General features: G+C 36.1%; 1 protein-coding gene and 1 long non-coding RNA gene across 34 annotated transcripts in view; one reads left to right on the forward strand and one right to left on the reverse strand.

The window, feature by feature from the left end:
* Nucleotides 1-21,437, forward strand: part of C2cd5 (C2 calcium dependent domain containing 5) — a 103,423-nt gene extending 81,986 nt beyond the window's left edge. For 13 of the 33 annotated variants that reach the window (XM_004845757.4, XM_013072518.3, XM_021259107.2 and 10 more), the window contains 5 exons: nt 5,343-5,393; nt 6,295-6,396; nt 7,660-7,850; nt 16,263-16,409; nt 20,171-21,437. In XM_004845757.4, coding sequence (XP_004845814.1) covers nt 5,343-5,393; nt 6,295-6,396; nt 7,660-7,850; nt 16,263-16,409; nt 20,171-20,302 — 623 coding nt within the window. In that variant the 3' untranslated portion in view covers nt 20,303-21,437. The remainder of the gene's footprint in view (nt 1-5,342; nt 5,394-6,294; nt 6,397-7,659; nt 7,851-16,262; nt 16,410-20,170) is intronic. The other 20 variants (XM_021259108.2, XM_087214013.1, XM_087213999.1 and 17 more) reach the window with 4 other exon arrangements.
* On the reverse strand, nt 696-26,378 carry LOC110349411 (uncharacterized). Its single transcript, XR_002395348.2, has 2 exons — nt 26,191-26,378; nt 696-786 (listed from the first exon to the last, which is right to left on the reverse strand). It is a non-coding gene; the product is annotated as an uncharacterized LOC110349411 (long non-coding RNA).
* Nucleotides 26,379-26,639: the final 261 nt, after the last annotated feature.

The following is a 26,639-nucleotide window of genomic DNA, read 5'->3' on the forward strand; positions in this document are numbered from 1 at the left end:
TTTATGGTTGATTTGGTGTTACCTTGCCTCGTTATCTTAATTAATTTGAAATGTTAAAAGGTGCTGAGCTTTACTAATTTCTTAAAGGACGTTATCATGTGAGATCATCAAAATTCCTTGATAAATATAAATATTAAGAGGAACATACCTGGGCCGGGGATTTAGCTCAGTGGTTTTGCCACCTGCTGCGCAAGCAGAAGGATCTGAGTTTGATCCCCGGCACCAAAAAAAAAAAAAAAAAAAAAAAAAGAGGAACATACCTGATGTAGTATCAACATAAGTCATTTATGTTTACCTGGTCTGTGTCAGGAGAAAAACCATGTCGCTACCAAATTTTTTATACCAGTTTCATGACATTTTCTTCATTAATATCCACATCTGTTTTTTCTCTGAAATGATTTTCAAGATACTTTAAAAATGACACATGTAGAAGAAAGAGACAGTAAACATACGAAGAATGGAGAGGCTAGGTAAAAAAAAGTAAAAACCTAGATATTTCTATAGATTGTAGTTGAGGGCCTGGATTCAATTCCTAGCACCATAAGTAAAATTTCAAAATAAAAGCTTATCAAGTACTTTGTACTATAGGCAGAATAATAGTTTCATTAAAATACTGATAATTTAACACTTTAAAAGTTTTAACTGGGAAAATTTTTTTGAATAAAATTATGGAAGAGAATTTTTTTTATACTCACCTGGTTTTGTGCTTTCATTTTGCTTTATGCTGGATGATTTCTTCATGTTCAGTGGCACACTGTAGGGTGGCAGAAGTATGCTTAATAACCACTGCGGAGTAATGTAGCAAGCATAGGTTAAAATCTGGCTTTCAGTATAAAAGAAAACAAGTTGGCTTACACTTAGAATATATTGTATTCCATAATTAGGTGTCCACATTGGAAGTTTTTTTATATATAGTACACTGTAAGAGTTACCTCTTCTTTTTGTTAAACCAAATTTGGTTTTAAAAGATAGCTTATGGCTATTTCAATTTATTGACTTTCCTAACATTATTTTAAACTACTAATTAAAAATATAAACCCACAATAACTATAAAAGCTAGCTTTTTTCCTGCTAATGGTTCTGAATTCTTAACTATATATAATTCATTATTATCACAGCTAAATAAAAATATCTTTCTATATTAACATTCTATTTCATGTCTGCTTTGTCTCTTTTTTAAAAGTATTGTGTATTTTGTCATTGTGACCAAATGGTAGTGACAATAAAAAATACTTACGTTTTCCATGTTATTAGATGGCCAGAAAAATTAGTGGCAGGCCTTAAAGGAGAGAGATGCTGAAGGGGACAGAGAGTGAAGAAAATAGAAACTAAAGAGAGGAAAATGATGCAAAAATTCAGCTAAGAAATGAGAAGGAAGGAAGAAATGGGAATTGATGAAAAAGTAGAAATAAAGAATCTTTATTATTCTGTTTTCTTCAAGGCAGCTTGATGTCAGTAAAATACAGGGGCAGAGGCACAGGGAATAAAAAGTAATGACTCAGATTATTTAGGAGAAAGCCATAAAGAATAGTATTAAGAGGAAGAGTGGATGCCTAGAAATGGAAGCAGGAACATGTGAGTAGGGATTAAAGATGAAAAGACAAGTGTCTGAGAATGTTGTATACTTTTAGTTGGAAACTTAAATGACCTGAGTAGAAAAGTTGTCATGGTCATTTAATGTGTGTATTCCTTACATGTTGCTGTTGAGTTATTTCTTGGTGAACTATCCAAATTGAAGCTATTTCCTTCTTCCTCTGTACCTTAATAATTTATAATATGGCAGTTTTATTATCAATCCATCAGTATTTGATTACCATTATGGATAGGTTTACACTGAATGATCAGATACATCATTTGTTGAATACAGTCATTAAGCCAGATTTTATAGTTATATGGCAGCCAGCCAATATGTTGTAGATTGATGGAAATGCCTAATGTAACATAAAACCCTATTTTGATCGCATTAACTTAAAACTGAAAATGTTTAAGTGGGAAAGTAGAGCAAAAATTTAGACACCAGCCTTTGAATATTTTAATCTGCCAGAGAATCTTTATTTGGAGGAATTTTTTCAGTTTTAATAATTTTTAAAAAGACTCCCAGATAAGATTGTCTCAAGTTTTTTTAATTATTCAGAGCAAAGACGATCTGTAAATTCTGTTGATACAAAGTGAATAGAAATAGAAAGAATAAAGAAATAGAAAGTCAAAAGAATTAATGATCAGTATAGAACTTTATTACAGCTCTCTTAGGCCAGTATACTTGATCTTAGCCAAAAGGCCGAGAAGCAATTCTTATTCCAATATATAAAGAACAGAGTTTATTGGCTTGTGGTTCTGGAGGCTGAGAAATCCAATATCAAGGTGCTGGCTTCCGGTCAAAGGCCTTACTGCAACATAACATGGAGGAATGGTAAAAATAGAGAACGAGAGGGGACCAAACTTGCCCCCTCTCACCTTTTTTTTTTTTTTCTTTTTTCAGTACTGAGGACTAAACATCCCCCAATTGTTAAAAATAATTTTTAAAATTTTGTGATAGGGTCCTGCTGTGGAGCCCTCATGGCCAACTTACCTCTTAAAGGCCCCACTTTTTAATTCTGTTACAGTAGCAGTTAGATTTCAACATATGTTTTAGAAGAAATAAATATTCAAGCCATCACAATGGTATTCAGCTAAGCAATGCCTTTTTCACTGGTAATGACAAACTATTTAGAAGAATGGAGGAGTCTCAAGCTTCAGAAGTTTTGGAAAATATGCAATTGAGGGAGGAAGAATCCTTGCCACATTTTTTCCATTTGTCATCAATATGCTGATTTCCACTCAGCTGCTTTTAATCTGAATTAGTTTCTCTCCTCACACTTCCGGACATGGGGCTTGCTAAATATTGCCAGAGTAGCAGTACGAGAATAATGGAGCTGTGGTCCTTCTTGCTTTGCTAAGTTTTTAGGGCTATTTTCTTGGGAATGATAGGGCTGTCACTTAATGATGGCTTTCTTTTAAAAAAAAAAAAAAAGCAAAATAAGCTTTTTCTTACATTAAATGGGAAAGGAAATTTTAGAGTAGTCTGCTGTGTGGCTTGACTGAGGCTCTCTTTAAGGATGGAGGGTGGCTCTAACATAAGTGTTTCAAACTCTTCCACATAGATGTGTGGTGGCACAGAACCTAGCACTGAGTCCTCAACAAAACCACAATGACTTTTAATGCGATTTCTACCCTTAAGTACCCTTAAATAATGAAATCTGTTGTCCTTTATTATCAGCCTAGTGATTGCATGTTCTTTCTAACCACAACCCCCAATTTGCCAATGAGCCAGACTGCTTTATCTGCGGTACCTTCTCTGAAAAGCCTATTACTTTGAAAGCCAAACTAAGAGAGCAGAGGGACTGAGAGTCTGAGGCATTCGAGATTTAAGATGTTTAAAATTAGTCTGAGATGCCAGTGTTCAGGCGAGGAAAGGATCTGGGGCTTTTTCTGTAAGAGAAAAGCTAAAATCGTAGCAAGTGTGCTCAGTGATAACCCTGTTTTCCTTAAGTGAGGTTAAAAAGTCTCCCTCATTTACAGTCAGGTATTAACCCCCCCTTCTTCCCCACTCTTTAAATTTGGGGAGGGGGAATAATAATTATATATAGTGAAAAATTCAAATAATGTAAAAATCAGATAGGCCAAAATAAAGCTCCCTTTCTCCCTTCATTTCTCCCAAAAGAAAACTACTCTTAATAGTTTAATGTCTGCAAATATATTCTTCTCATCCTTTTTTAGAACATAAATACTTTTCAAATTGATATGTACCTTGTTTTCACATGTGATTTGACTTAGACATGGGAACAAACGTACATGTTTAAGTGCTTTCAGTGTACCTTTGTCATTAAATCATACACAGTTGCTAAATGGAATTCAGTCTTACCAGATAATAATGAGTTATAGAATTTCATTTTAGTGATTTTCAGAATGATTTTGGCCATCCCCCTCGACTGCATTAAAAAATTTCATAGAATTCCTCATCCCAGCTATGCTTTCTGTACTTCTACACCCACCGAGTGTGTACTGTCCACAGCAGTAACCAGAGAGCCCTGGAGTTCTCCTAGATACATATCCAAAGCCTGAATGAGGCAAGCCCAGCACTGTCCCAGTCTCTGCCCCAAAGCTGTTCCTATCCTGAGCTACTCTGGAGATCTGGTAAGCCTCTGACTGTCAGATATGTTCTGGACTTCTTCCTACGGCTCCATCTCCTGGACTTCCAGAGCTCCTCAGGATCCTGAATCAGGAAGACTGTCCAACTAGATCTGCAGTCTGGTACCTTCAGAGGACTGCCAACCGCTGTCCTCACTCCACTAGTAACTAGTGCTTACATGCTTTATAAAAGAGGTGGGGATGAGGAGGAGCTTCTACCAAGTAGGAGAAACAGTCTATACAACTCTTATTTTTAAACAGTTTAACTTTTATTGATTAAAAATATTTCTAAAACAACATATTTAGAGATGAAAAATACATTTCCTAGATTTATAATTTGTAAATAAATAAATTGATTAAAAAACCCCGGGTAGGCCAAATTATTCTGTGTTTTTCAGTTTTTTTCTAAATTGGCAACACTATTCTTCCCTTCGTAAAATTCTTTGAAACAAAAATTCAAATATGCTAGTGTAAATAGAGCAGGAACATTAAGAATACATTGTAACTTTTTCTTAATGTTGTTAAATTTACACAGTACCTGAAATATCTATAAAAACCATAAAATATCAGGGAAAACTTTGGATGTTAGTTTCCTGAGGTTTCTGGAAAGGGAGTGACTCTGGGTCAGGACGATCAGTCACCTGTTAAGTCTACAATGTCTTGCCACCACCAGAGGGAGCTGTCGATAGATAAGTTACAGGAAGATGTCAGTGGTGAGAAGGAGGGTTAGGGCTGGGAAGTAGTTTACTTTCTGTGAAGCATAGATCATTAACTTGTTTAAAATCTGTAGTCTTACTGGCTCCTCCCCCCTTCCCTGTTTAATTTCAGTTATCTGTCCCAACACATTGACCCTTTTCTCTGTCTCTTACAGTCTGCTGTTGTTCTAACCTTTGTTACTATGTATTTGTATTTTCTTATGACTATGAAGTTTCTGAAACTCATTTTGTATTGTAGTAAGCAAGCAGTCATCGTTGGCATGGTATTTGTTAACTGAGCTAGTTTTCATTTATCAGTAGAAACTGCATTTTAAGCCTAAATACTTCTATTTGGTTTGCTTTTATATGAAGCCATAAAAATTTACTCCTATTCTCCTGGCTTATAGAAGATATTAACAAAGAAGAGATACTGGCTTGTACTTAGCATCCAAGCTAATATTGTTCATATTGTCTTATTAGAACACCTGGAGAGTGCCAGTTCTAACTCAGGTATACCAGCTGCACAGAGAGGTGAGTTTGTCTAATTAAGCAAATGGTCACCAAAGATGTGAAGTTCTAGTTTGGTGGTGCATAAAATTACAGACATGGAAGAAATGCACTAGGCGATGGAATAAATGCCAAAATGTGGCTTTATTATAGTTAGAATGTGTTTTTTGAAATTCATTACATATTTAAATGTTTTAGCATTTTAATAGTTTCCCAGTTTCTAAAAATAAAATTTTAGCTACTTAACATTGTCTTTATTTTTTATTTCCTTTTTTTTAGCTTAGCAGTGTGAAAGTTACTGTTTTAAAAGAAGCACTTGTTAGGCTCACGCCTGCCTCGCCCTGTACTATCAGAGGATTTGTTGCCAAAAATCAGGCACAGAATACTGACAGAAATGACCCTTTGGCTTTTGGACTGATGATAGAAGATAGATTAATAACAGATAAATCAACTAGTCAGTTTTTTTCAAGAGTTCTTTTGAGTTTCTCATTCTGCTTATTTTTTATCTTAGTGTAAAAATAGGGAAGGGGATGAATCACAATGCTTGGGTTGTAAATTCAGATCCTAAAATATAAACAACAGAATTACTGTAAATTAGAAAGGATGGGACTGAAATTAAAGCACAGTATGTGGTCCTTTCACTGACATTTACGTTAGCTGCCACTGATCCTTCTCCCCGAGAGACCATACAATGACATCACCAAAAAACGCTCAGCTGGTAACTGAACTTGGTTGTGGACAAATCAGTGTCTAAAGCTTGACTCTTTACCACCGCTCTCCTCTGACTTGAAAAGGGCCGTTCTTTTCTAAGTCTCAGTTAAATTACATCATCGGAAGGAGTATTGTGACGAGTAAGAGACATCATCCATATTTTTTCTTTGTTTTTCTTTTTTGTTGTCGTTTTGTTTTCTGTCTGTGTTTTCAGCAACGTCAGTTGATTACAGTTCCTTTGCAGACAGATGCAGCAGCTGGATAGAGCTCATTAAACTGAAAGCTCAGACCATAAGGCGTGGATCAATTAAGACAAGTAGGCGGCTGTTTCTACCACATTCTGATGATCTGAGAAGCGTACCCCTGATTTCCCAGTGGTGAAGGCTAGACCTTGCTTCCTAGTAGTAACATTGCTGCTCAATCATGTATTGGAGTGTGAAAGCTGCAGGCGAATGATCATTAGAAGGGTTACTTGATAAGGGCATTCAGATTTGTTACTCTTAACCGTAGAACTGTGTTTTAAAACTCTACACAAGTAGATACAATATTTCCTTAAGTCACCTGCTCTCTTACCGAAGAGACACTCAGCTAGGACCCAGCGTACTATTTAGTAAATGGCATCTGCTAACTTACTGTGACAGCCAGAGGGCTGAAAGAATAAAGTACTTCTGGAGAGAAAGTAGTTAACTCATTTATCTGGTAGACTCAGGATGATTACTTTTATCTTCTTTATACCTCTTGTGTTTTGGTAGATTTTGAAGTAACTATATTTGAGTGAAAGTTGACAGGACATTAAAAGGGAGGAACCAACTTCATTTTAGAGAAAGAATCATAGGATATGGAACCATTCAGATCAAGTTTTGAAATCTAGAAGTTTCAGTTTAATAGCTGTGTGACCTTGAGAGAGCTTTAAATATCTCTGAGCTTCAATTTCCTCATGTGTAAAATGGGACAGTGATAAACTATGTTGCTGGGTTGTTGTGAGGAATATATATACATATGACATGTCTGGCTTATAGCAGTTATTAAGTGATAGCTATTTTATTCCTTAATTTATGAACAACTTTTAGATAGCCAAGGTCATTTGTAAAATTATGAGTTTGTCTAATCAACAGGGTTCAGAAAGGAAGTAGTTTACAACTAGTTAACAAGGTTTATCTACAAGTTGACAATGATAAATTTGTGTGAAAAAGATGGAAAGAACTGTACTGGGAAATAGAACAACTTTCACACTCTCTGTGTAAGAATTTGTTCCTACAGCAGATAATTTTAATGCTCTGCCGCTTTTTCCTTTTCTTCACTTTGTAACCAATCATTGTATGTGTTAGCTACACTGCATCAACATTTTCTTTTGCAGGAATGCCATTTTTCTTCCAAAGACTTCCATTCCAGCATTTCCTCATACGTTTTTCTTTCCTTCTCCTTTTTAATTGCATGCAGTGCATGATAATTTCTTTTCTTTCATGACATGGCTTAGCCTCACAGAAAGCTGAATGTTGTCACCACTTATTTGGAAACCTTAGGAATAATCTCTTTTCCAGTGTCTGTTCTTAATATTCTCTTCTTTCTTCAATTTTAGCTGTGACAGTTGAAAAAGCAAGTCCAGTGGCTGAAGGAAATTTCCGGAATCGTTCTGCTCCACCTTGTGCAAATTCCACAGTTGGAGTTGTTAAGATGACACCTCTTTCTTTCATTCCGGGAGCAAAAATAACTAAATATCTTGGGATAATTAACATGTTTTTTATTCGGGAAACCACTTCTCTTCGTGAGGTAATATTATAGAGGTTATTTTTTAAAAAACCATATTCTCTGATTGAAGATTTAGTAATAAAACCAAATTTCAAATTATTATTTTCCTCTAAATAACAAATGTATGCATATTTATATTTTGTTTGCATTTTAATAACCTATCTGAATTGATTCTGTGTTAGACTTACTGGATTTCATAAAGCAGCTAGTGTTAGCACAAGCTGTTAAATTTAAAGGTGTTGTGTTAAGTTTAAACCAATTTGTTAGAAATTCTAGATCTTTATCTTATAGTAAATAAAGGAAGTAAAATTGTTGCTGCCTGATTAGAAGTTTAAAGCACCCCTGAAAGAACAGCTTAATTTTCTCAGTAGTTAATATATATGTCTGTGGAACTACTTTATATAATTTAACTCTTTTGTTTTTTCTTTCTGGAAAGACAATGAGGCTGCTAATTTTTACTCTTTCCAACAGTGTTTAAGAATATGCTTCATATTTTTACCTAACATTAGATATTATTAGACTTAAATTTCCTTTTAGGTAACAGTGGTTGTAAAATATTACTTGCATGGTTAAGGTTCAAAATTATAGTCAGCTCATTATATGTTTGGTAACACAAGAATTCAGACACAAGCAAAAAAAATTATACATTATATCTTAGGTTACAGAGCACTGCTGAACAAATTAATATTATGAATAGGAAAATTGTTAAATTACTGAGGCATGAAACTCAATGACCTGTTACATTTTACTTCAGGAGCAGTTTGTATTTTTAAAAAATGTGTTCATTATAAAGATGACTTAGCTGTGCTTTCCCCTCCTTGTTGCATTAAAAGTGTTTCTGTAGTTAGTACTTAGAAATAGCAGGCTGTACCCTGTCTGCATTATCATGCTTACTGTCCTACACCAGCACAGTGCCAGACACATAATAAATACAGTATTTATGTGTAAAGGAATGGATGGCTTCTGACAGATTATGTAATGAATAAGATAGATTCATTAGATTCATACTCTGTATTGAGACAGTGAACTATTATATTTTTGAAAACCTTTAATAGAGCCTTAAATAAATAAATAAATGATATATAGATATAGATAGGTGATAAGTAAGTCCACTTAAGTTTAGCAACGGTTCGGTCTTACAAGATGGCACAGATTGTGAATTACATTTTCTAGTTACTCTTTTTTTTTTTTTTTGTATTAAATTCTTTCATTGGTACATTGTAGGTATACAACACAATTACATTTCTCATTGGGAATTGTACCTTTACATAATGCATCTTGGTTCTTATTTTTTCCCCATTCCTAGCCCTCCCTTCATGCCCTCCACCCTTCCCTATTTACAAAGACTTTATTTCCATTTTTTCCATTTCTCAGCATTTTTTCCTTTCCCTTCTATCCTTTCCCCTGCCCCTCCCACTACCCCTACCCCTTTGGACCTTTTCTTCCTATTTAAATTATCGATTATTCATTCTAATCATTGGTACATTTTAGGTATACAATATAATGACATTCATCATTGGAAATTTGCACCTTTACATATTCTCTCCTGGTTCTTATTTTTCACCCTTGCCCAGCCCTCCCTTCAACCCCTCCAGTCCTCCCTATTTACAAAGATTTTGTTCCTATTTTTCCATTTTCTCATATTAATCCCATTCCCTTCTATCCTTTCCCCTAGCCCTCCCACTTCCTTCCCCTTTGCCCCTTTTCTTCCTATTTCACATGACCTATTATACATTTAGTCCTTATTTACACTTTCAGTTTCTCACACCAGAGAAACTATTCGGTATTTACACATGTGTGTCCTATTTATTTCACTTAAGAGTATTGCCTCATTGTGCATCCACTTAGCTATAAATGTCTCTAATTTCTCATTTTTTATGGCTGAGTAGTACTTCATTTTATAAAAAAACCACCTTTTCTTGATCCAGTCTCCAGTTGATGGGCATTTGGGCTGTTTCCAAGTTTTAGCTATTACAAACTGTGCTGCTATGAACATGGGTGCACATATATCACTGTGGTATGATTCTTTTAATTCTTTGGGGAAGATCCCCAGCAGTGGAATAGCAGGGTCAAATGGGACTTCCAGTCCTAGTTCTTTGAGGTATCTGCATACTGATTTCCACAGTGCTTGCACCAGTGTACACTCCCACCAGCAGTGGAGCAGGGTTCCTCTTTCCCCACAGCCCCGCCAGCATTTGTTATTGGCTGATTTCATGATAGCAGCCATTCTTTCTGGAGTGAAGTGGAATCTCAGCATTGTTTTCATTTGCATCTCTCGAATGACCAGTGATGTTGAGCATTTTTTCATGTATCTATTTGCTCTTTCTACTTCTTTGTGTGAGAAATGTCTGTTCATTTCAGCTGCCCATTTTTGGATTGGGTCTTTAAATTTGGGAGGTCTGATCTTTTTAAGTTCTTTATAGATTCGAGATAGTAGACCTTTGTCTGAGGAAGAGCAGGTGAAGATTTTTTCCCACATTGTGGGTTGTCTCTTCACACTGCTGGTGGTTTCTCTTGCTGTGCAGAAGCCTTTTAATAAGAAGAGATCCCATTTGTTGATTGTGCTAGTTCCCAGGCAACTGAGGTTTTGTTCATAAAATCTTTTCCTACACCGATGTCTTCAAGGGTTCTACCTAACCTCTGTTCCAACTGGTTCAGAGTTTCTATTTTAATATTTAGATCTTTAATCCATTTTGATTTTAGTTTAGTGCATGGTGAGAGATATAGGTGTAGTTTTAATCTTTGGCAAGTTCAAGCCCAGTTTTTCCAGCACCATTTATTAAAGAGGCTATCTTTCCTCCAGTGAGGGTGTTTGGCTCCTTTGTCAAAGATGAGATGGCTGAGTGTGTCTGGCATTGTTTCTGCATCTTCTAATCTGTTCCACTGGTCCTCAAGTCTATTTCTTTGCCAGTACCATGCTGTTTTTATCACAGTAGCTTTGTAGTAGAGTTGCAGGTTGGGGATTGTGATACCCCCGGCCATGTGTCTGTTACCTAGAATTGCTTTTGCTATTCTGGGTCTCTTCTTGCTCCAAATGAATTTTTGGATTGTTTTCTTGAGGTCTGTGAAGTATGCTGCTGGGATCTCAATTGGAATTGCATTAAATCTATATAGCAGTTTTGGAAGTATGGCCATTTTCACTAAGTTAATCCTTCCTACCCAGGAGCAAGGGATGTCTGTCCATTTTCTGATATCATCTTCAATCTCTCTTTTCAGAATGCCATAGTTTTCAGAGAAGAGGTCTTTGATTTGTTTTGTTAGGATGATTCCTAGGTATTTCAGTTTTTTACATGCTATTATGAAAGGAATTCTTTGCCCTATTTCTCTCTCAGTGAGTCTGTCATTTGTGTAGAGGAATGCTATTGATTTTTGTGTGTTAACCTTGTAACCAGCTACTTGACTGAATTTGGTTATTAAGTCTAGAAGACTTTTGGTGGAGTTCTTGGGGTCTTCTATATAGAGTATCATGTCATCTGCAAATAATGACAATTTGACTTCTTCATTTCCTATCTTTATTCCTTTTATTTCTTTCTCTTGTCTAATTGCTGTGGCTAATGTTTCCAGAACTATATTGAACAAGAGTGGTGATAGTGGACATCCTTGTCTTGTTCCTGATTTGAGTGTGAAGGATTTCAGTTTTTGACCATTTAGTATGATACTGGCTGTTGGTTTTTCATAGATGGCTTCTATCAGTTTGAGGTAGAGACCATCTATTCCAATTTTTTGTAGGGTTTTTATCATAAATGCATGTTGGATTTTGTCAAATGCTTTTTCTGCATCTATGGAGATAATCATATGGTTTTTGTCCTTGGCTCTATTGATATAGTGTATTACATTAATTGATTTTCGTATATTGAACCATCCCTGTATCCCTGGGATGAATCCCACTTGATCAGGGTGTATGATCTTCTTGATGATCTTCTCCATTCTATTTGCCAGTATCTTATGAAGGATTTTTGCATCTATGTCCATTAGTGAGATTGGCCTATAGTTCTCTTTTTTGGTTGGGTCTTTCTCTGCTTTGGGGATCAAGGTGATGCTTGCTTCCAGGAATGAATTTGGGAGTATTGCTTCCCTTTCAATTTCATTGAAGAGTTTAAACAGTAGTGGCAGCAGTTCCTCTCTAAATGTCTTGTAGAATTCAGCAGTGAAGCCATCAGGGCCCGGGCTTTTCTTAGTTGATAAGTTTTTAATTACATTTTCAATTTCATTGGTTGATATTAGGTTGTTCAGAATTTTTAGGTCTTCTTTGTTCAACTTTGGTAATTCATATGTATCTAGGAATCTGTCCTTTTCATCTGTGTTGTCCGTCTTATTGGCATATAGGTTCTGGAAGTAGGTATTGATGATCCTCTGGATTTCTGCTGGATCTGTTGTAATTTCACCCTTTTCATTCCTAATTGCATGGATTTGGGCCTTTTCTTTCCTTTTTCTGAAAAGGTTGGCTAAAGGTTTGTCAATTTTGTTGATTCTTTCGAAGAACCAACTCTTGGCTTCATTGATTTTTTTGTATCGTTCTCTTAGTCTCCATTGCATTGATTTCTCCTCTGATCTTTATAATTTCCTCCCTTGTATGAGCTTTGGGGTTGTCCTGCTCTTCTTTTTCTAGAAGCTTGAGGTTCAGCATCAGGTTGTTTAATTGGGCTCATTCTGTTTTCCTAATATGCGTATTCACTGCTATGAATTTCCCTCCTAAGACTGCTTTCATTGTGTCCCATAGATTCCGATATGTTGTATTGTCATTGTCATTTAATTGAAGGAACTGTCTGATTTCTTCTTTAATTTCCTCTGTGACCCATTGGTTATTCAGAAGTGTGTTGTTCAATTTCCACATGTTTATGAAATTTTTTGAGTTTCTTTTGCTATGGATCTCCAATTTCATCGCACTATAGTCTGATAATATACAGGGGATAACTTCAGTTCCTTTGCACTTCCTTAAACATGTTCTATGTGTGAGTATGTGGTCTGTTTTGGAGAATGACCCATGTGCAGCTGAGAAGAATGTGTATTCTGATTTTGTGGGGTGGAAGACTCTGTAAACATCTGTTAAGTTCATTTGTTCAAGAGTTCTGTTGCGTTCTAGTATTTCATTACTTATTTTTAGTCTAGTTGATGTATCTATTTGTGACAGTGGGGTGTTGAGGTCCCCCACTACAATTGTATTAGTGCATATATGACTTTTCATGTCCGTTAGTATTTGTTTTATATAGTTGGGGGCACTAGTGTTTGGTGCATAGAGATTTATGATTGTCATCTCTTCCTCTCAGGTTCTTCCCTTTACAAGGACGTAATGTCCTTCTTCGTCTCTCTTAATCAGTGTTGGTTTGAAATCTACTTGATCTGCCAAGAGGATAGCTACTCCTGCTTTTTTGGGGGTTCCTGTCACATGGAGTATTGTTTTCCACCCTTTAACTTTCAGTGTATGAGGTTCCTTTTGAATGAAGTGTGTTTCTTGTATGCAGCATATTGTTGGATTTTGCTTCTTGACCCATTCTGCCAGTCTGTTTCTTTTGACTGGTGAATTGAGACCATTAATGCTGATGGTTATAACTGAAACGTATTGACTTGTCATTGCCATGACTTTTTCTTTTTGTTGGGTTCTCCCCCTTTCCATTTAATTTCTTGTCATGCCAGATGGGTTCATTCTGCTTTGCTTCCTGGGGTTGTGATCCTCAATGTCTGTTCCTAGGATATTGTATAAAATTCTTTGGAGTGCTGGTTTGGTATTCATGAAGTTCCTAAGGTCCTCTTTGTCATGAAAGTATCTTATTTCTCCATCCATTTTGAAAGATAGTTTTGCATGGTTTATCAATGTGGGTTGGAGGCTGTTTTCTTTTAGGGCTTGGAATATGTCACTCCAAGCTCTTCCTGCCTTGATGGTTTGTGTTGAGAAGTCTGCTGTGATTCTGATGGACTTTCCTTTGTATGTGATTTGTTTCTTTTCTCTGACTGCTTGGAGAACTTTGTTCTTCTGTTGTGTTTCTGGAATCTTAACAATTATATGCCTATGTGTAGATTTTTTTTGATCAAGGCTATTAGGAGTCCTATATGCCTCACTTATCTGTATGTCAAGCTCTTTTCCCCTGCTTGGGAAGTTTCCTGCCATTATTTCTGTGAAGAGATTTTTTATGTCATCTCCACTGTCTTGTTTCTTCATTGAGTCCAATCAGTCTTATGTTATTCTTCTTTGCATCATCTAGCGGCTGCTAGATTGATTTCTCATGTTCCCTTGTAATTTTGAAGCAATTTTTCTTTTCCTGGTCACTAATTGCAATCTCATCTTTTATATCTGAAATTCTGCCCTCACATTGGCTCATTCTGCTGTGTAGACTTTCACTGGACCTTTTCATGTCCTGGAAATCTATTTGCATCTGTTTTATGGATTCCATTTGTTTCTTATATTGAGATTCCATTATGTTCCTGAGCTCCTCTCTAGATTTATTAATCATGTCTTGCAGTAGGGGCACAATTTCTCCTGTTATCTGAGAAATTATTTCTGATTTCATTTTTTCCAGATCCCCTTTTGTTGCCAGTTCAGTGGGTCCAGGTGGTTGAGTATCAGAGTGTTCCATCTCATTTCCCTTTCGGGTTGCTGTAGGTGATCTGGAAGTCTGGTTTTGAGACTTATTTACATGTTTTCTCATTTTGACTGGGGCGGGGGTCTGTTAGCACCTGCATGGATTACGTCCTCTGAACTGGGTGAGGTGGGACAGGGGCCGGGAGCAGCAGTAGGGATGGTGACCCAAAAGCCCTTTCCTGTGGGCTGGGAGTAGCTGGAGGGATGGTGGCTGGGAAACCCCTTCCTCTGGACCAGGAGCAGTGGGATGGTGGCTCAGAAGCCCCTTCCTCTGGGCCAGGAGCAGTGAGACAGAAGGTGGTCCAAAAGCCCTTTCCTCTGGGCTGGGAGCAGCGGGAGGGATGGTGACCGGGAAGCCCCTTCCTCTGGACCAGGAGCAGTGGGACGACGGTTCAGAAGCCCCTACCTCTGGGCCAGGAACAGTGGGACTCAGTACCTTGGTCTGGTGGTCTGTTGTCCTCTTCGTCTTTGTATTGTGGAATCAGGTGGCTGCCTGTCTGCAGCGGGCTGATTCGGCATGTGTTCCGTTGGACTGCGAACCTCGGTAGGGTGTGGGCAGACCTGCCTGTCTGCAGCGAGGTGATTCGGCGTCTTCCGCGGGACTCAGGACCTCGGTAGGGCGTGCACAGACCCGGCGTGTGTTCCGTTGGACTGGGAACCTCAGTAGGGTGTGGGCAGACCTGCCTGTCTGCAGCGAGGTGATTCGGCGTGTGTTCCGCGCAACTGGGGACCTCGGTGAGGTGTGTCTAATTACTCTTAATAGTACATAGATAATACACTATTTTGAACCCATAAAACTTTATTTTATTTATTTATTTACTTATCTTTTTTGGAGACAAGGTCTGGCTGTGTTGCCCAGGCTGCTTTCCAATTCCTGGGCTCCAGTGACCCTCCCACCTCAGCCTTCTTAGCAGATAGGGCTCTAGTGTATACCACCACACCCAGCTTATCCATAAAATTGTTACTTCTTATACTTTGCTACTATTTATGTTCTCATCCCCCAAAATATTGCTTCCTGGTACATTTCCCTTCAACAAAGAGTTGGCAGTTTTAACTTTATGGCAGCATATCCCAAATATATTCACTGCTTGATGAATTATTTCTTAGTCAGTTTTTCTTTGTAAAATTAACCTTCTGTAAATCTTCAGAATATCTTGATTTAATATGTAGGAGGAAATTTGTAAAAGAAAAAAATGTTTTGAGTTATTATTGAGTTGGCAACAGTCTGAAAGAACTCCTTGAATTCTTTAATTACAAAAAAAAAAAGATATCCCTTTGTAAAACTACATATAATATCCGCTGGCCTTTTAGAAAGATTTGATTTAATAAAATGGCTTTATAACACTGTATTTAAGTTTTCCTTAACTGCCACTTTAAAGCTAGACATTTCCTATACAAACTCCAGTAGAATATATAGAAAATTTAGATTGAAAGGCATTTTCAGCTATTGCCTAGCCTTTGATTTCTGTTTTGTTTTTGAACATGGAAAAAGTTCCCCAAACTACTGGATTTATGCCCCAATAAATATGTATGGAATACTTATTTTGTGTACCTGTTGAATTAGGTATTAGCATTTAATGTGCAAAAGAGATGCAGTAAGTGTTACTTATGTGGTCATAGCTGATCTTGGGCAAAATACAAATTCTCTAATCTTCATTTAAAGAAGCTTAAAGTAAGAATAGTAAATTGCTGTGTTCAGTAAAAATTTGTTCATTCAGTAAATCCTTACTATGACAGAAATTTAAATTATTGCCTGTTTAAGATAATTTAGGATGTCATAATATTTATTCTTGGACATTTATGTACGATTTTACATACATATGTATTATATGATTGTTTTGTGCATTATTGTTTAGGAAGGGGGAGTCAGTGGTTTTCTTCATGCTTTCATTGCTGAAGTGTTTGCAATGGTGCGTGCTCATGTTGCTGCATTAGGCGGGAATGCTGTTGTCTCCTACATCATGAAGCAGTGTGTCTTCATGGAGAATCCAAATAAAAACCAGGTGAGATACAGTTAAAAAGCTCTGATTTGAGAATTACCTTCTTGGCTACCCACCTCCATCCCTGTCCAAAAGAAAATTACTCTTAAAGCTGTTTGATTCTAAGTAATTAAAATGTATCTTAAGGACTTTTTAAAATAACCATGGTCACACGTAGCTCAGATGCTGCATCACATCTCCAATGAGATGTGAGTTATTCTTAACTTTCTTTGGAGTTTCTATCCCTGAGTCACTGTTGCCACCATTTTCTTGGTGGGCATTTGTAGCACAAGTGATGGCTGAGGAGAGCTAAAGGCTCCCTTTGGTGTGTACTGTGGTCTGTTCCATCTGACTGCCACACTGGTGACGAGTATCTCATAATGGGGCCAGCCTGCCTCTTTATTTTTATTAGGTAATATAATTTTGTTAATGGAGAATAGAAGGGCTAGATTAAATTTGATAATAAAGTTTTTAAAATCAATTTTGAGTTAGGATAGTAATGTACTTAAAATTGTGAAAGATTTTTAACAATATGATATCAGTGATACGAGCTATCAGAAAAGCCGTGCTCCCGACCTGCTTCTCTTGACACATGTGAAAAGTCACATGATTTGTGTGACCTGCCATAGTAAATGGATGAAAGTGCTTGTGGCTAGTGGTAATCGGCCCCACGCTTCTGACCCAGGGGACTGCCCTGAGAGCAGGGGGCATCGATGTCTTGGCAAACACAGCACTTAGGAAGCTGTAATGTAGGTTAATTACTCATCATTTGAACAGGGGAAGAATACATGTATGATGCACATATGAAAGTATATATTTTGTTCCCAGCTTTATAGTTAGATAATTGTAACCAAAGACAGATCATCAAAATTCTTAGTATCCTTAATTATTTATGGAAAAAATTATCTTCCATTGCCAGTGAAATTCTACCATAAAGATGTAGGCAACATGAAAACACATGGAAATTCAAGATGGTTTTAGCTTTCTTTTGAAATCATTAGTTTTAATCAGTTTCTTCAGAAAGGTGCTTCATTTACTTACTACTCTTTTCAACTTTTCTTGATAATTTATACATTTTTTTTAACCTGGAGAGTATTGTACTTTGTTAATAGTTGTTGAAGAAAAATAGTGATGCCATGAAACTTTATCAGCTTTCCAATAAATTTTTGCAATGGCTAAGGCAAGTTAGAGGGGAAGAGAACCCGTTAAACACCCTGGAAGACTGAGAGAGCTGGAGAATACCTAGAAATCCCTGAGATTTCTTGATTGAAGTTTTAGATTCAGTGCCAGCTAATAGTTAAGGTTTGGAGCCAAGGAGATTGTGTATAGTGGGCCAGAAGTGCATAGAGAGAAGCAGAAAGAACCAGAAAGGATCAATTAGAGAGATAGAAAAGTCAGGAGAGGCTGAAACTACCTCAGCAGAGGTCATTTGAAAGCAGATGTAGACAAGAAACCAGAGAAGGCACATCCTGATTGTATTTGCTGTAAACAATTTGATATAATCTGACCGGAAAGAAAGCACCTCTCAGATCTTGGAATTAACCTTGTTCAGCTGTGTACTTCTTTGCAATAATTTTATTTAGTGTAATATGATTTTTCTAGTTGTTTTAAGAAGGACCTTTATGGCTTAATTACTTTGCATTTGAGATCAAGACTTCTAATTTTTAAATCTAACACTTTTTCCAGTGTTAGATTTATATGATTTATTCATTAACTTAATTAGCACTTTAACGTGCTTCAAAATCAACTTAAACAACTTTTCTCCGTGCCTTAGTTTCCTCATCTATAATATTGGGATAAGAATTGGGGAAATCATGAGTTAATTATATAATGTGCCTGTTGAATGGCTTGTAAGTACAGTACTATATAAAAGTTATGACTGTTATCTTGTAAATATCAAATTCTTCAATGACTTAGGACAGGATAAGACTTAAGCTGCTTCTACATCGTGTGTTCCATGACTTGGCCTCTTTCCACTTTTTCAGACTCAGTCTCTTCCTTGTCACCGCTCTTAACTTTTATATGCCCTATTCTTCAAGTACATTGTTTAGTCCTCCAAATGAACCGTGCTTTGTTTTCATTTCTAGCACTTTGCAGCATGTTGTACGTGAGAAAACAGGCTTGTAGAATGTAAGCGCACAGTACAAGGATATAAATAGAAAAGCTAGAATATATCCCCATTCCTTTGTTTCCAGCTGCTATAGGCCTTCCCACTGCCAGCCCTCCTCTACCCAAATCGTAACTGTCAGTTACTGTTTGTCACTTAGGTGCACACATCAGATGCTGTACTTCATGTCACTTAGCCTTTCTTTGCCGCTTCTACTTTATTGTGAGATCTTGCATATACTCAGAAAAGGTATAGTTGCTTAACATTAATACCCAGCTGCGGAAGTAAAATATTAAAAATACAGTGGAAGCCTCTGCAGACCTATTTGCTCTTCCCTCTGAATGGATCATCTTTGATTTCATTCCAGTGAATGCTTTTATATTTAAATATAAATGTATGTAAATATAGCCTTACTTTTGGTTAAAATATTTTTAATATATTTTTGAATGGGTAGTACATTACTCAAAATTCAAAAAGGGTATTAAAAGGGTGTAAACAGAAATGTTTCTTCCTGTCCTCCATCTCAGCAGATTTCTTTCCTGCATGCACCCAAAGTTATTTAGCTGGTTAGTTTGTTTTTCTGTTCTTTCTAGAGATATTCCAGAGCATGAAACATGTTGGAGAGATTTTAGATAATACAAGCAGATATGTTTAGGTATTATATGTTTATGCTCCTTTTTACATAAATTGTTCCCTAGCTTACTCTTTTATTTTTTTTCTTGGTGATTGTCCCATTTGAGGGCAAAAAAGTATCCTCATTCTTTGTTGCAACTAAATAATGTTCCATGGTTTGGTCAACCAGAATTTCTTTAACTCTTTCTCTATTGAGGAACACTTGGGTTGTTTTTAAGGAATTTTATTCTAGTACATACAGTATTACAAAGAACAAATGAAGTGTAAGTGATTATCACAAGTGTGAGTATATCTGTAGGGAAATTCCTAAAATAGAATTGTTAGATCAATGCATATGCCTTTGTAGTTTTTATACGTATTGCCAGTTTCCCTCCATTGAGATCATTCTGCACATTCATCATGAGATTTATGAGATTTATTCATATTGATGTAGCTTCAGATCACTTCTTTTCTGTTAGTACTTCAGATGAGTATTGTTTCATCCTCTTGGTTATTTAGGTTTTCGTATTTTTGTGTTGTAAACATGCTGCAGTGAAATACCACATATTAATCCTTTTTGCATATGTGTCCCAAGATTTCTCTCCAGAAAACAAATAGTTTAACATAGGAGACTAGAATTAGTGGCTCACAAAGTGTACATTTTCTGCTTTATGAGATACTGTCAAATTGCTTTCCAAAGTGGTGGTGCTTCCTCTGGCAGCTTGTGTTCCTGTTGCCTCATATCCTTGCTAATACTTGATAATATCCAACTTTTGCCTTTATTCTTGCCAATATATATGAAATGGTCTTTCACTGTCATTGTAATTTCTTTATGTCTGATTAATATTGAGCTTGAATATTTTTGCAAATGTACCTGGGCTGTTTCAGTTTCTTTTCCTGTGAATTGTCCTCTTACCCTTTTCTTTTTCTATTGGGTTGTCTTTCTTTCCTAATGAGTTATAAGCCTGTGTGCTTTACCCCTACCCAATGCTGCCACCTGTGTAATGTAAGCATAAGAGCATACCATTGAGTGTAACTGAACCTGTCCTGTTTGTTATTCTTCCAGGCACAGTGTCTTATAAATGTAAGCGGTGATGCAGTGGTTTTTGTTCGTGAATCTGACTTAGAAGTAATATCAACTCAGCAACCTACTGCCAACTGTCAGCCATTATGTACAGGAGGAGAAGTAACAACTTGAAGAAAATTAGAAAGTTCTCATTAAATGAAATTTATCCATCTCCACTGTTTTGTCATTAATTATCTTCATAGACAAAAAGAATGAATGTAATTTGAGATAATTAAGACAGAATTGATATCTTATGAGTAGATCTGATTTGTCTGGAATCCTCTGGTGGCATGAGAATTTCTAATCCTGATGTTTTGTCTAGACAGACAAGCCCAATAGAATCTTGCACCTTCAGTAAGTTAAGGTAAATGTCTGAGTGAACTGTAGCAAAGATGAAGTTATTTGTAATTTATTTTGATTTTAATAAAGTCATAATTTAAAAATGCAATGGGAAGATTATCAGGAAACTAGGATAGCTACCTTATGTAATTTAGAAAAACTAAGCAAGAAATTCAGATTATTAATGAATAGATAGTTGATACGAGAAATGTGTAGGAAACATGGAGAAAAGTTTTCAGAAAATTACTTTGGGTTTCTTACTGTATTTTATTTTGATGAGGATCTGGGTAACAACTGAAAGAGGAAAGTGCTTTAGCCATCTTCTAAAAAGAAGTCACTTGATAAATCCTAACTACTGTAAAAGAAAAAGTAATTTGTCAGAACTGGTGTCCTTTCGTTGAAAATTTTAATATCTCCAAGGAGGGAGGGGAAATTATATAATTTCCTAACTTGCTGCCTTTGAGTTAGTATTTCATCTGTCTAGAAGAGGTTAGGCTTCAACTGGGAAGAAAACATTTGTTGTGGTGAAAATACAATTGATCTTGTAGGAACATAAAATTATTTTCAAAAAATTATATTCCACTCATATCAAATGAACAATTTTGGTAATATCTTAGAGAGCTCTGATGGTGTTAGACTGAGTTTGGCCTATGTTTGGAAATGTAACTTGAAGTAAATATGCTGCAAAATGTTGAATGTATACATAGGAATACTTTTTTCTTGTCAATGCCAAATGCCCGCTATAAATGAATCTTAAATAGTACATTCCTCCTTTGCACAATAAAATGTCTTCATAAAATTCATGATTTTGTTCTCCTAGAATAACAAATTGCCCTAAAGATTAAATCATTTCCTTGTTATCACAGGTGTCAATATTTTTCTGTATTTTGTTTATAATTTTATTTTTTAAATAAAAAGTTTATAAACGGATATTTCTAAATTTCTTTTTTTGCCTCTTTGTGTAGTACTGTCATTTTTCTGAATCACTATACCATCTGGTCATATCCATTAATTCTTTTAGTCAACAAACATCTGCCCTGGTCTTAATTTTGGAGATGTGTGTATGTGTGTAATTGTGGCATTTTCACTCTCTTCACATTGGTAGTATTCATCTATTTTTGGAATGCCTGCCCCATTACAGGGTGTAGTTTTAGTCAACAAAATACATATCAGTTCTTGCTCTCATAGAACTTTCAGTTCAATGGCTACACAACTAAATAATTTGTAAAATATGTTAGATAGTAATTTTTTGTTGCATTTCATTGTTTGAGACAGGATCTTGCTATGTACTTTAGGCTGACCTTGAATTCATCACAGTCCTCAGCATCCCAAGCACTTGTATTACATGCATTCACCCCTGCACCTGGCTTTACATAGTACTTTAAATAATTTATGCCAGTATAATACATTTTTGTATTAATATATATACAGAAACCCTATTGTTGAGCATCACTTCATAGCTGAAGCTGAATAGTTTGTGTGAATAAAACAGTACACAGTTAAGTCAAAACTCAAAAGCACACAGTCCACTTGGCTTTAAAACTTACACTAAGTGAAAAATGTGAGTAGCTTGGTATGAAGCTAACTCTCAAAAAGCTCATGTTAAGTTCAGTCAGGTATATACTTCACTGGTATTAACTATTTGCATTTTTTTCATTCATCGTCCCATCTGTATATTCCCTAGCTATTTTTTGATTGCCTAGTAGTTCCATAGTCCTGTCTAGGCAAGATATAATTTAGCTATCTCTGAGTTCTTAGTTTGTGCCATTTATATTATTGTTATCACTGGACTCATAAACTGGTGTCTCCATTTTTGTGTGAACAATTTGTATGAATGGAGACCAGGACTGTGTCTGTCAAAGCTGGAATTTTCTTAAATGCCCAGCTTGATGCTTCACTACTCACATAGCTATTTGTCTATGGGCTACCTTTTTCTATTTTCCAGTTTTCTTATATGTTTTCAATACATAGTATGAATACGTATTGCATCTTGATTCTTTTCTCTTCCTCACCTCCTTCAGTCTCCCATATCTCCAGATCCCCTTCTATCTTTTCAAAGAACCAATGCATTTATTGATCCTTTGTATTTTTTGTTTCAATTGTTAGTTACCATTTTGATCTTTGTAATTTCTTCTTTTAATTTCAGATTTGAATTGTTCTTGTCTTTCTAGGACCATGAGATGTATCATTAAGTTATTTATTTGGATTCAATCTATTCTTTTATATGTGCATTTACAATTATAACCTTTCCTCTTTGAGCTACTTTTATTGGGTCCCATAGGTTTCAGTATGTTGTGTTTCCATTATTTGATTCTAGGAGCTTTAAATTTCATCTGTGATCCACTGATTACTCAATAATGTATTATTTAATCCCTATGTGTTTGCATTTTACTGTTGTTTTCTAGCTTCATTCTACTATGATCCAATTGTATGTGGGAGTTATTTCCATTTTGTGTTTATTTAAACAAGTTTTGGGGCCTAAAATAAGGCCAGTTTTTGGAAAAGTTCCATGTATTGCTGAGAAAAATGTGTATTTTGTTTTTGAGTAAAACACTGTAGACATCTGTTAAGTCCATTTATGCAGTGGTATGGTTTAAGCTAATATTTTGGTTTGGTCTTGTTGACCTAATTTTAAGAGTGGGGTATTGAAATACCCCACTATGATTGTATTGGTGTTTGTGTCTTTTTAACTCCAATATTTTTGTTTTATGAAGTTGGATGTGCCAACATTTAATGCATAAATATTTCAGTTGTTATCTCTCCCTGTTGAATTGTTCCCTTTATCAGTGGCTGTCTCCTCTGATTAGTTCTGTCTTGAAGTCTGCTGTGTCTGAAAATAAGATAGCTACTTCTGCTTCTTTTCAGGCTCTAGTTGAATAGAGTATCATTTTCTATCTTTTCACTTTCAGCCTATGTACTTCTTTCTGGATGAGGTGTCTCTCCTGTAGGCAGTATATGGTTGAATTTTATTTATTTATTTTTTCATCCAGTCTTGTCTTGTGATTGTGAAAGTGGGACCATTAATGTTGAGAGTTATTATTGTAATGTGTTTATTGAATCCTGTCTTTACATTATTTTTCCAGTGCTTATTTCTTTAATTTTTTTTCACTTTAACTGCTCCCTGAGATGTTTACTTTCCTTTTGACTCTTTGGTGCTGGTTGCTTCCATGTCTTTATCTAAAGTTCCCGTATGTATTTTCTGCAATTCTGGTTTAGTGGCCATGTATTTCTTTGTCATGGGAAGTCTTCTTCATCAATTTTTAAGGTTATTTTTGCAGGATATAAAAGTCTGGGTTGACAGTTGTTTTCTTTTAGGACTTAAAAAACTTTGCTCCAAGCTCTTCTGGCATTAAAAAAAAATCCATAGTTATTTTGAGAAATCCACAGTTATTCTGATGGGCTTGCCTTTGTAAGTTTCTTGGTCGTTTTTCTCTTAACAAGCTTTTGGTTTTCTCTTTTGTTGAATTTCTGCAATTTTGGTTATGATGTGTCATGGAGAGGTTCTTTTCCAATTGTGGCTATTTGGGGTTCTGTGTTAGCCTCTTGTACTTGGATATTGAATTTTCCCCCTAGACTTGGAAATTTTTCCGCTATTTCAGTGAATACATTTTTATACTTATAGATGCATCTTCTAGCTTTTTCTTTATTCCTGTAATTCTGAACTTTTTGCTTTGTTTTTTGAGTGAATGTGTGGCTGTTGTATCCAGCTTGCATGATGTCTTGACATTTTTAGGGTATCATTGAGCTTATGATCTACAGTATCCACCCTGTCCTCTATGTCTGACATTGTATCCTCACATTAGTCAAGTCTACTCGTTTTTCCCTTGAATTTTTCATATCTATCTGTGCTTGCTTTATTTTTATACTTTAATTCTTTTCTGAAGTGGTCATGTCTTGCTTAAGTGAGTTGTTTTTATTGTTTTTTTAAGATTGTCAGACATTTCATTGGTAAAATCCTTTATCTTTAAATTCTCTGAGTTTATTAAACATTTATGCATATGCTTGTGTTTTTTCTCTTAATCTCTTCAAACATTTTTATCATTTAATTTTTGAGTTCTTTGCTTATAGTTTCCTCTACTTCAGTGTCTGTGAAATCACCTTTTGGGGAGTTAAAAGCTTTGGGGGACATATTCCCTTGCTTTCTCATGTCTGTTTTTTTCACACTGTGTTGAAGATCAGTTAGGATAGAGAAACTGTTACTACTGTGGAGATCTCCAGATTCTGTCTCCCTATGATTTGTTCTTGGGTTTGATTATGCTTTGGAGTTTATACCTTTCTTCAGCCTGTTCAGTGTAATATTTGATGGTCTTCCTAGTGCCCTCCTGTCTTTTGGGAACTTGATCCCCAGGATCATTCAGAGAGGAGAAAATGAACTACAGTAAAATTGACAAAGACAAATCGGATAGTGGAACATACTAAAAACCAATTAAAAGCAACAACTATGCCAGCAATGACAGTAGAAAAAAGCAATAATAATGAGTCAGCCAGTTATTGTATTACCATAAGAACCAATGTAATTAGACACAATGACAAACCAAATAATGACATACAGCAAATATCTACTAAAAGCAAAGTTATACCACTTAACAATAGAATGCAACAATAACTAAAGGTAAGGCTTAATAGTAATAAAAACATTGGGGTGAAGGAAGGAGGAAATGAAAGAATTTGAAAAGGAAAATGAGAGAAAAGTGAGATTAAAAACTCCAATTAAAGGATAAAAGAAAATAGAATTAGGTAAACAACAAAAATACAAGAAAAAAATGTGAAAGGGGAAAAGACCCCCCCCCCCATGAAAAAGTAAAAAACTTTTTCTCCAAGTGTGTGTTTGTGAGTGGTAAATCACCAAATATGAATGGGGAATAGTGAGTCACAAATAGGGCCTATTTGTTTCCATGCCCACTTCCTATGTGCATGCTGAGTCCTGCTTCACTTTTCCTCCTGGTTTTTGTCTTAGAGCTGTATTCACTCTAGCAGCTTTTAGTGTTTGTGCCCTTCTGTGTGCCCCAAGTCACTGCTATCTCTGGCTGGCTTTATTGCCTATGTGTGCTAGTCAGGTACCATCCTTACTCTGGAGACCTCTCTACCCGCTAGGATATGTGAACTGACCAGTCCAAGACATATTTGATTGTGTTGGCCGACTGGAAAAGCAAATGGACCGGTGAGCTTTGTGTCGGAAGTAGGGAGTGAGAAGGCCAAGTGACCACTAGACTTAATGTCAGCATTTTCAGACCCAGCCCCTTCAGAAAAACACAGGAGTAACCTGGTTTCTCATCATAAAGAGGGTACCACTGTGACCTTCATAATCTGAGCTCATAGCTGTTTAAACTCAGGGGATCTGTGACTAGCCTGCTTCTCTATGACTGTCTATTTTGGCTGCCTCCTGCCTAGTCACTGTGGTAGGGTAACCTCAAAGACCCTGAAGTGAAGTTGTCCTGTGACTTCTGAGTCCCAGTAAACAATAAACTCCTTTTCCAAATGGCTTTTGATTATATCACTCCCAAGCATGACAAATGCTGAAATGAATTTTTTCTCTAAATCTAGCCCGCCATGAGGAAGGAATCACTTTCAGAGTAAAACCCTACATTGCATTTACAGTTTACAATAACTGGGCTTTTCTTGGGGCTAGCACTGTTTGTCTATTGTTTCTCTCTGGGGCTCTCTACCCTCTCTAACCTTACCTTGTGTTTGCAGAGACAGTACCTACTCCCCAGGAGCCACAGTTAACATTCCAGATGGCTTTGTTCTTTTCTCTGCTGTCTTCAGTTTATAGTTTCTAGTTTTCCTGTTGGCTTTTTTCTTGATTCCTGGAGATCTATTTCTTTTCTCCTTACCAAGTTCTTTTCTAGGTATCTCAATTCCAAGTCCTGGAGGAAAGATAGCCTCTTTAACAAATAGGACTCACGAAACTGTCTGTACACATTTAGAAGGTTGAATAGCGACCCATGTCTCTTACCACACACTAAACTAAAATCAAAATAGATCAAAGACCTAAATATTAGAATGAAAATATTTAATCTGCTGGAAGATAAAATAGGTAAAATTCTTGAAGACATAGGCATAAGCAAAAACTTTCTGAACAGAACCCCACTTGCACAAGACATAAGGGCCAGAGATTTAGCTCAGTGGT

Source organism: Heterocephalus glaber, unplaced genomic scaffold (genome assembly GCF_053883595.1).
Source record: "Heterocephalus glaber isolate CG9 unplaced genomic scaffold, H.glaber_assembly_v1.0 deba00001444, whole genome shotgun sequence".
In the NCBI taxonomy this organism is placed as follows: domain Eukaryota; kingdom Metazoa; phylum Chordata; class Mammalia; order Rodentia; family Bathyergidae; genus Heterocephalus; species Heterocephalus glaber.